Source organism: Tiliqua scincoides, chromosome 3, assembly GCF_035046505.1.
Source record: "Tiliqua scincoides isolate rTilSci1 chromosome 3, rTilSci1.hap2, whole genome shotgun sequence".
Taxonomy (NCBI): domain Eukaryota; kingdom Metazoa; phylum Chordata; class Lepidosauria; order Squamata; family Scincidae; genus Tiliqua; species Tiliqua scincoides.
This window is the reverse complement of record NC_089823.1, coordinates 3900886-3911393: the sequence shown is the minus strand read 5'-3', so window position 1 is coordinate 3911393 and position 10508 is coordinate 3900886. Positions and strand designations below refer to the sequence as shown.

The window sequence follows — 10508 nt, the reverse complement described above, 5'->3', positions numbered from 1 at the left end:
ACCCATGCGCTGTGCCTCCTCTTCCTCCCCTGCCTCCCCACACACTGCACCTCCCTGGTGAGTGGGCCCTTGCAGGCAGCGCATAGCATTCTTGTAATTAGTAAATTATATATAATAAAGTTTTAAATTTAAGAATAAGTAATCTAGTGTTTTCATGTATGAGTTTTTTCCGTTTTTCTTTTGTCCAGTCTTGCATTTTTCTTGGGTGTCCTGCATTTTGGGGCGCCTGGTCCTGCACCTGTTTGTCCTGTCCTACATTTTTCTTGGGTGTCCTACGTTTTGGAGTGCCTGGTCCTGGCAGGTCCTGCGCCTGCCTGCCCTGCCCCACACTTTTCTCGGGCGCCCTGCGTTTCGGGTGCCTGGTCCCTGCATCAGCTCCCCAGTCGCAGGGGATGCGGGCTGGACCCACCTGGTCCAGACAAGCACCTGGGCAGGGGCGGGAGCAGGTGCCCGCCCGGCACCCTGGGAGCCGGAGTCCGTCCAGGCTGCACTGCCCAGGAGACGGGTCAGTGGCAAACTGCAGCTCCCAGAATGCTGCGCAAGAGGAGGGGCGCCCGCCAGCCGGGCTGCGTTTGCTGCGCTCGGGATCGGTGTCCGCGGGAGAGGCGGAGGCGGCTGCGGGGCTCGGAGGTAAAGCGGGACGGGCTGGAGGGCTCCGAGCGCGGGGCAGGAGGGAGGCGCAGGTGCAGGGCTTGGCAAGCGCAAGGGCAGCCCCCAGTTCGGGCTCGTGGGAGGGAGAGTGCAGGGGATGCACCAGCCTCACCATCATCTTCAGCTATGAACCCAGAGACAGACCCGACCTGCCAGGCTATGCAGGGGCAGGGCAGGTCAGGTCAGGTCTTGCCCAGAAAGTGATGGTGGGGGTGGATCTCCATCCACTGAGGCCGTGGTCAGGGGAGGCGGTGGCCCCTGGACCCCAGGGGTGTGGCCTCCTCAGCAGTGGGACTTGGCCCCAGGAAGTTGGAAGAGGGCTGCAGCCCAAGTAACGGAGAGCAGAGCCATCTCAGTCATGTACATACAGTGCTATCATTTATAATGTACAATTTATCTCGTTCATGCCCATAACTTAAAAAAAAAAAGTTTGCCTGCTGCCAAAGTGGAAACTCCCAGAACCAGCAGAAACGCAGGTCCAAAGCTGGGTTTTTTTGCTGCAAAACGCCTTGGGCGTTTTGAGAGCCTCCTCAGGTCTCTCCTCCACACCAGTCGCCAGTGTTGTGTCTTCCCTTCTCTCGATTTCTGCCTTCCTTGGGGTATGATGTGAGCAGCTGGCCCTGTGCATGTCTGCTTGGAAGTAAGTCCCACCAGGTTCAATGGGTCTTCTTTCCAAATAGGCTTGCATAAGATTGCAAGGTCCCTTGTACTTTGCCTTTTGAATGTATAGGAAGTTCAGTATTTTTCATTCCCTTAAAAAGTCTATGTTGTTGTTCAGTCATTAAGTTTTGTCTGACTCTTAGTCAGACGGACCACAGCATGCTGGCCCCCCCCCATCTACCACTAACTTCCGGAGTGTGTCCAAATTCATGCTTTTTGCCTCCGTGACACTATCTATCCATCTCATCCTCTGCCGTTCTCTTCTCCTTTTGCCTTCAATTTTTCCAAGCATCAGGGTCTTTTCTGGAGAGTCCTCCCTTCTCATGAGATGACCAAAGTATTTCAGCTTCACCTTCAGCATCTGTCCTTCCAATGAACAGTCAGGGTTGATTTCCTGTAGGACTGACTGATTTGATCTCCTTGCAGTCCAGGGGACTCTCAAAAGTCTGCTCCAACACCATAATTTGAAAAATCTGTTCACTTTGGTTTATTGTTTTAAAAATTATAAGAAGTCTCCATTTATTAGGACTTCATATTACATTCCCTTTCTAAGCTGGATCTCTTGCCACCCATACACCCTCCTGACCTTTCCCACATTGTCCCACAAACATGGACATGAGGGGTGTGTGTTTGTGTGTGTGTGTGTTTTGCACCCTTGTGTCATCTTCTTTGAATGCGTTTGCATCCACTCTAACTCCCATGCTCTGTGTGTGCTTGCACAAATTAACCAAATCATATGTTTTCAGCTTTGTCGGCTTTGTTTACACAGCAGAGCTGCTGTTGAATGGGAAGGGGTGGGGGTGTGTTTACTCCCCCTGGGCTTGACTAGGGTGGCAGCAGCTTCGCAGGATTATATTCCAGTTTGGATCTGTGTGCAGCCTCCTGAAGTGCAGCCAAGGGGGATTCAGTACAGAAAATGAGTGGGGACCTTTAGGGAACATTCCCGAGCGCTGCCTGCTTCAGGTATGTTCTGGATGTCTTTGGTTAAACATAGAATCAAAATGCTAATCTCTAAATCCCACCAAGATTAGCAGTACAAGGGAAACTAGCTGCAATTTCTCTCCCCCCCTCCCCGGTAATTTACATAACAGAGATAATTCGAGAGGAGCATGTCCTTTTCTTTCTTTACATCTGGTTAGCACAGACTTGTGCCTATATTTAGAACTCCAATGACCCCAATTGCCAGTTTTATTTTCTAATGGATGCTTGTGAGCGGCTGGAAAATTCCCGGCAGTTTCACCCAGGTTGTTTTGGGGGAGAGCTGTTGAGGACAGGTAAATGGGAGGCACAGTGGTGGCTTCGTGTTCTAAACTCTGCCTTTCTTCTCTCAGATCCTTCTGGCTGTCTAGATTTGTGGAAAAGTCTCTGCAGAAATGGCCCTGTTGAAGAGTGGCTGGCTCTGGAGGCAGAGTAAGTGGAACTAGGCGTTCTCCGCGTGGACTGGAATGAGACTCTCTGTTTTTTTCAGAGATGAAGAGGCTGCCAGGCTGCATTGCCCTCTGTTTGGAACTGGGTTTGGGGGAGATGGGTTTGCCCTCCTGCATATTTGGGGTGGTTTAGTGGTAGCCCAAAATCTGTTGTTTCAAGCAGACCACCCTACCCTGCCTAATGGCATAATTAGTTCAGGGAGCACTATTTGGTGGGTTCAAAAAACTGGCATCTCTTAATAAGACAACCCTCCCTAATTTCTTTAGCACAACCCGATTGTTTGTCTTAAGGGTTCCCTCTAGACTAGAGCACCAGAAACTTCATTCTCTTTCTCATGCACCCCGTCCCCTGTGTGGGTGTCTCTGATGATTTTTGGAGGCCACTTTAAAAAATATGTTTTTATAAATTGTTTTCAACATCGTTTCCATGGAAAGGTGGGATGAATGCTCTAGAAATAATCCATAAGTTCACTCTTAATGGTATCTAAATATTCATGTGTTTTTGATATAGATATTTTGATGGGCTGACTTTATAGTATCTTGTAAAAATTAGTCCTCTTTCTGTATAAAAATGAATCCCCCATATCGAAAGATGTGGGAGTGGGGGGCTAGTGAAAAAGGGTATGTGCCAACTTAATTCCCCCCAATGGTCTCATTTTTGTCATATCTGTAAATGACAATGAAGATGAGAACCCAGTTCAGAATATTTTCAAGACTTTTCAAGGACCGGCTCTCTCATGTGGCTCTCCTTTTGAGGGATGCACCTCTAGGAATTGGCCTGCCGTTCTTCTCTGGTTATTCTGCCTGTGTTGAGCATGTGAGCTGGAAATGTAAATGTATAGAAAGGGTTTGGCTATGAATATTGGAGAAATAAGATATATTCTTCAACGCTGTAGTAAATCTACTACAAAGGGGTTTGAGATTGCATACAAATAGGTCATACTGGACAGGAAGTAATTTGTTGGCTGGAAAAAAAGGATATGCTTTTCAGGAGTTAATAGGTGTTTATGAGAAACGAGTCTTCAGAATTGAGGGTCCCTGACATGGGGATCATCTGGAATTAGTTGGAATTACAGCAGCAAGGAAAGGCGACTGTGCAGAGCCTGTGGCTGTAATTTTAAGGAATTGCAAATTAGGGCAGCTGGTAGACATGCAGGTTACCTGCCTTGTCTGGATCAAGCAGTTAGGGGTTTTGGCAGTGGCGTAGCTAGAGGGGATGCAAAGCACTATGTTTTGCAGGGAGCCTCACTGCAGTGTGCACATCCCTCCCCCTACCCTTCGGAGCCCGGTGCACACCTTCCTTTTGCTCCCACCACCTGAAATGGCTCTGAAGGGGAAGGGGAGAGCCCCTTGCACACTGCAGTGAGGCTTCCTGCAAAACTTAGTGCTTTGCACCCTCTCTAGCTACGCCACTGGGTTGTGGAATATGTGTGTGGCAGAATGTCTCTTTCCAGTTCCAGGCCTCTGTTTTATTACCCCCTTTCTTATTTCATAGCCTTTGAGACGAGGCTGATCAAAAACTGAGTGCAAAACACACATGCAAAGGCAGTGGTGGGAGTGATATGGGGGAGAGACACGGTAGAGGATTCGTGAACATCTTTTTTTCAAACGTTTTAGCAGGAACTTCTAATCAATTTGAGGGTCCTGTTTCCTGGCCACTAAGGGTGAGAAACTTGTCCTTGGTCTTCCTCTTTTCTTAGACAGGAGCACTTGAGCACCAGGTTTCATGGACGCAGCCTGCAGACTTTGCTTTTGAAGTCCTTGCTTTGTGCTGCAATCTGTTATACTCGCTTCTTGAATTGACACTATTACTTCCACAATGCTTGTTGCTCCTGCTTCAGCATTAAGTGTTGCTTACTTGGACGTAAGTATCATTGATTATAATAGAACTTGCTTTCAAGGACGTCTGCTTAGGGCTGTCACCTAGGCAACATTTTGTTGTGCTTGTAGAATTACCCACCTGGTAACTGCTGGAACTACTGAGGCAGAGACCTCTTCTCCCCACTCCCCTGCCCTCGAAGACAAACCATCTGTTCCTAGTAGCTAGAAAACAAAGCAGGCAAGCCGCTAGCTTGCCTCTTTGTAGAGGCTCTTGCTTCAGAATCTTCTGGAGTAAAATCTGGCTGGATTTGTGTTTGTTTTCATGGCATTTCTTTCTGCCTCCTCTTCTGCTGCTTCATAAGTTATAGCAGGTGGGTGTGAAACCACAAAAGCAGTGTCTGCCTCGTGTGTCATGCCTGTGCAAAATATGGTAGTATCAAATTGGAGAAGAGGTGCACATGATGCTGTCATGCTGAGTCAGATTCTTGGTCCATCTAGCTTAACTCTGTCTGCACTGACTGGCAGCAGCAGTGACCAGCAGTGACCAGGCTGACTTTCCCAGCCCCGCTTGCCAGGGATTGAAGCTGGGACCTTAATGCAGCACTGTCACTCTGCCTCTTTGCTGACACTGAGACGCTGTCAATTTGCTACAGCTTCTTCATTACCTGAAATGGTAAAAGGTGGTTCCAAATCTTTTTTTAAACTTAGGGAACTTGCCATCATTTCCTCCCCTCCCCCAGCTGTTTTCAGAATGCATCCAGGAGAACTCTGATGATCTTCGGTAAGCTCAGTCATGTGGGCTGACCTTCCCTAGAAGGAGGCTGACCCACCACTAATGCTCTTTGCCTGCATTGTTCAACTGCATGGCAGTGCGGTGTCTTCCAGAACAGTGTTTTTCAACATTTGGCCCCCACTGTGCCGCTTTGCATGGCCCACCAATTGGAAGTACCACCAGAAGTAACTGGTGGTGAAGTCATTGCCAGTAACTTCTGGATTGGGAGACCAGACACAATGCAACAAACACTGTAAAGAGGCTCAGGGCAGATGGGAGGGCTTTTTTGAGCTCTGCCCACCAAACTGAGCCTCCCACTACTGCTTGTTGTGTTGTGTTGCCGATTTTGCTACCAGGCAGTGGAGGCCTGGGGGCCCCGTGTGTACCACTGGACACTATCACCAGTGGTATGAGTACCACTGGTTCAGAAATGGTGTTCTAGAATGTCTTCTGGAATGGTGATGCCCCACAGGCTTTGCCAATACAAGCTGCGTGTGTGCTCAAGGATAATGATTTTCAAACAGTGTGCCATGGCAAATTGGTGTGCCATGAAAGGTCCAGAGGTGTGCTACAAACGTTTGGAGCGTAGCAGTTGAAAATCATGGAAAAATTCTTCTGGCTTCTGTGGCTCTGTTTTTAGGGCAACTGTCTGTAGTAATGAATTGTCTGTCTGTCTTCCTCCGGCAAAGCTGGCAGAAGAAGGACAATTTGTTACTCAGACAGTTGCCCCAGAAACAAAGCTGAAGAATGCAGAAGAATCTCCTGGCAGCCAAAAGTGGCACCACAAGAGGTGAAGAGCACAGAGGTCAGTGTGCCATGAGAAGAAAAATGTTGAAAACGCTGCTCTAGGATATGTCCCAGGCCCCTTTACAGTGCACAGGAGCTCCCGGGCAGGCATGTCAATGTGGCAAAAGATCCCTAAGGGTAGAAAGTGCCTGGGGCTGCCACCTTAATAGTGGCATGTCTAGGAAGGGGCAATGAGGGCAAATGCTTCTGGTGCCAAGCTTGGTGGGGCGGCGCCATGACCCTCTCCTCCCACCACCGTTTTTTTCAGTGATCCAGAACCACACCGACAGTGGCTATGCTCCTGCAGCCACTGTTACTGTAGTTCTGCGCCAATCTGAGGGCTACTCTCTTCTCCTCCCCTTTCTTTAAAGGGGGCTTCGCACCTTTCTTGCTCTTTTCTCGCTGCGGCAGCTTTGTACCCCCATTCTTTTTGCTCAGTGGCGCCCACTTTAAGTGGTATCCCTTCAAGGGGGAGCCTCCACTGGAGAAGGAACAGGGGGCACAAAGCCACTAGCCAGTCCAGTGAGAACCCGGAAGTGACATCACAATGTCACGTGGCATTCTGACATCACTGTCCCATGTGCTGGAGCTTCTGGTTACGCCTCTGCTCCAAGCTTTTTGGTACCTGAGACTTCGCTTGTGGCTGACCATGAAGTGGGGGAGCTGTGGCTCAGTTGATGTTTACCTCTCTGGGTAGGGCTGGGAAAGGCTCCCCGCCTAACACTGTGGAGTGCCAAGCACTGTAGATAACTTATGAAGTTTCTTGGTTCTGAGCCTGACCCCTGATCCCCCAACTCAAGATTATCTACAATACGCAGAATGATCTACATTTGCTTTGCCTGGCAGCAGTTGTCCAGGGTTCAGTTGCCTACACTGAGCAAGGTTTGGGCTAGATGACCTCCTGTCTTGCCAGATTCCCACTGGGCCTTAAGGCTGATTAGTTTCCCTTGTTAAACTCACAAGTGCAGCAAGCAAAAGTGAGAGTCCAGTTCCAGTCCCCAGATTCCAAGTAAGTCAGTCCAATCAGTTAGAGTTGCCAAATCAGAGTCCAGAGCCAATAAACCAGAGTCACAGTCCAAGGTCAGAGTCCAGGTAGTCAGTCAAATCAGTCAGAGTATCCAAGTCAAAGTCCAAAGTCATTAAGCCAAGTCACAGTCCACAGTCAGATTCCAAATTCAATAAGCCCAGTCTGCCTCCTCTCCTACCTGCACTCCTTCTACAACCCACACCCCCCTTCCTGCCTCAGGTGCTCCTTATATCCCTGAGGGCCCTATTGCCTTCAAGTGGCTGCAGCTGTTCAGCACACTCTGCTGGATGCCCAGGCCTTACCCTTAAAGGGGCCACTGCTGACACCACATCTACCTCCTCGCCAGATCTTCCGCGATTCCAATACACCTCCTAGGTCCCTCCCAACTCTAACATTACGTGATCCTTTTAACTAAGATGCTGGGGATTGAACTTCAGACTTCTAGATGCACCTCAAACCTCTAAGCCAGTGGTTCTTGAACTTTTTGGGCTCACACCTCCCCCCCCATCCTTGTAGCCATTGGCCATAGCTCTCTATTACAACACCTCACCTCAGTTACCCCCAAAATGGGGATGAAGGTGTTATAATTATACACCTAGGAAACAAGGCTGCCAGAGGCTGCAATCCTAACCACACTTACCTGAGAGTAAGCCCCATTGAACAAAATAGGACTTACTTCTGAGTAGACCTGGTTAGGATTGTGCCCTGAGTTTGTTAGCAGCACACCTGGAGGGTTTTGGAAAGGGAGGGGGGAAGTGATGAATTTGCAGGAGGGGAAGACTTTGTTTTGTGTGTATCTGCTAATTGCAAACTGATGCAAACTGAGACCTAGAGACTGGCTGGAATCCTAACCCCACTTTCCTGGGAGTAAGTCCCATTGAACACAATAAGACTTACTTCTGAGTAGACCTGGCTAGGATTATGCCTTTTGTCTTACAATAGCAGCCAACCGAGTACCCCCCCCCCCCAAATGAGACAGGAGGAGAAAGGGGAATGGCTAAAAAGGAATGGAGATTTTTATTTTTAATCAATTTTTGGAGACAAAGCCATCAAGAGTGGCTTTTTTTCTTTTTGGAAGGGGGAGGGAAAAGAGAAAGGTGAGGATCCTGGGTTAAGCTGACACAGACCCCAAGCCTATGTAGGTCTACTCAGAAGTAAGCCCCACTTGAGTCAATGGAGCTTACTCCCAGGAAAGTGTGGAAAGGATTGCAGCCACACCCAGCAAGATTACAACTCACCCCAAAGTAGACAGGGGCTGCTCGTGTGTGTGTGTGTGTGTGTGTGTGTGTGTGTGTGTGTGTGTGTGTGTGTGTGTGTGTGTGCGCGCGCTCTCTCTCTCTCTCTCTCTCTCTCTCTCTCTCTCTCACACACACACACACACACACACACACACACACACACACACACACACACACACACACCCAACATGCAGATGCCACCCCTGTTCCCCCAGGCAAGATGGAGGGATGCAGGCTGGGGCATTTGGACACCCCCCCCCCCACTAGCAGCAGGCTGGCTCCTTCCTTCCCAAGCAACCTTGACTAATCCCAGGATTCCCAGAGCGAGGGGCACACTGGGAAATGTAGTCCTTGGAGCAAGGTTGCTCATGGTGAGAGCTCCATGATGAGATGCAGCACCTCTGCCTGCCTGCCCAGCCAGCCTTCTCTCCCACCTCCCCCCACCATGTTTCACACACCCTCTGAGCCTCACGCTGCCCCACCCACCTCGTTCACAGCTGCAGAAAAGCAGCAAGTCAGGAGGCAGCCTCGCCTCTCCTCTCTCCCAGAGATGCCTGGTGACGCCCCTGGAGGTCAGCCGTGCCTCACTAGGGAGGCGGGACGCACAGATCAAACACCTCAGCTCTAAGCACTGAACCTCAGACCTCTTTGCACTGTGAGGGCTTCAGATTGGCCAGCCAGTCTTCTCTTGTGCATGTGAACCCCTTCACCACTTCACCTATCCTTCTCATGCTCAATAAACACCTGCTGTCCCCCCATCTGACCTAGAAAAGGAAAATATTTCTGCCACTCTAATTTTCTGGAAAGGCAACTTTTTTCCTCTGCTTCCTTCCTGCTCTTTAGTGAATCAGGCATGTCAGGGCTTTGTGTATTGGCTGTTTGATGGGGATATTTGATCTCCGTCAGATCTGTCAGACTGGGCAGAATAAGAGATGAGGCAGTCGGGAAGTGGAGTCAGCAAACCAAGGGCCGGATCCGGCAAGAACTTTGCCTGTGTGACTCCCGTTGATGAGTGGGGATTGAGCAAGGGTGTAGCAGGAGCATTGAGAAACTGTTCTCAACGGATCGTGTTTGGACCCAAGAAGAACTCTCCTGCTGCAGTGCTGGGTGGGAATTATGGAGCTGGAAATGTAAATTCATTGGTGCAGTGACTTCTTAGCTCCTGAAGGGCTGGCAGAGAAGATGGTCCATTAGCATACTGCTCTCTCATCTCTCTTTTATCTCCTCTCTGCCCCCTCACCCTGCCCGCTCTTCCGTTGTCTTCCTGGCCTGTACAGGCTCCATCCTGCGACGCTGGAAAAGGAACTGGTTTGTGCTGTGGGTGGATGGCACCCTTGTCTATTACCAGGATGATACGGGGCGCGACATGGACGGCCGGATCAACATCAAGTTCAACTGCAGGGACGTCAGGACAGGGCGGGAATGCCGAGGTGCGTGCGCTTACCTTGCTTGTGAGCTGTACTGGGTGTGCTCTGTGCCTTGGCAGTGGCACCATGCAAGCAAAATGATAAGACCTAGCCTTCAAGTTACTAGTCCTTAAGGTTGGAAAATAGGGATGAGTTGAAATGAGAGTCTCCTTTTCACTCAGCCTTTTGTCTCCTGTGACTGTGCATGCGTGGAGGCATGCAGCTGGGACAACAAAGGTTTGTATCTTTCCCCAGCATGGTGACGGGGGGGGGGGGGAGATTGTACTCCACTTGATTCACATTTTCCCACTTTAAAGGACATGATCTGCAGCACACTGGATAGCAGAATTCTTCTCTGTGTCTCCTTGGTTTGCAAGAGCTTTGCATCCTGAGGAGGCATTGCCATCCAAATTGGTTACGATCAGCAATGTGATTAATCCAGGAAGCCATGACTACAGAATATTTGCCTTGCCTCATGTGGGTTTTACTGGCAATGACTACACTTTGTTTTCCTTTGGCTCTGGGTGGAAACAGTACTCCCTCCCCCTCCCTATCTCTCTCTCCCTCTCCCACACGACACTTGCCAAAATCATAAGCATTGCATAGAACTTAAGAACATAAGAACAGCCCCACTGGATCAGGCCAAAGGCCCATCCATTCCAGCTTCCTGTATCTCACAGCGGCCCACCCAATGCCCCAGGAAGCACACCTGATAACAAG

General features: G+C 49.6%; 1 protein-coding gene across 3 annotated transcripts in view; it reads left to right on the top strand.

Moving 5' to 3' along the window:
* Positions 1-614: 614 nt before the first annotated feature.
* The window catches only part of PLEKHB1 (pleckstrin homology domain containing B1), a 32460-nt gene continuing 22566 nt past the window's right edge, over positions 615-10508 (top strand). Inside the window, exons 1-3 of one of the 3 annotated variants that reach the window (XM_066620690.1) lie at positions 615-630; positions 2643-2721; positions 9660-9812. In XM_066620690.1, the coding sequence (XP_066476787.1) occupies positions 2685-2721; positions 9660-9812 (190 nt within the window). In that variant the 5' untranslated portion in view covers positions 615-630; positions 2643-2684. Of the gene's footprint in view, positions 631-2185; positions 2275-2516; positions 2556-2642; positions 2722-9659; positions 9813-10508 lie in introns of those variants that run through there. The other 2 variants (XM_066620691.1, XM_066620692.1) reach the window with 2 other exon arrangements.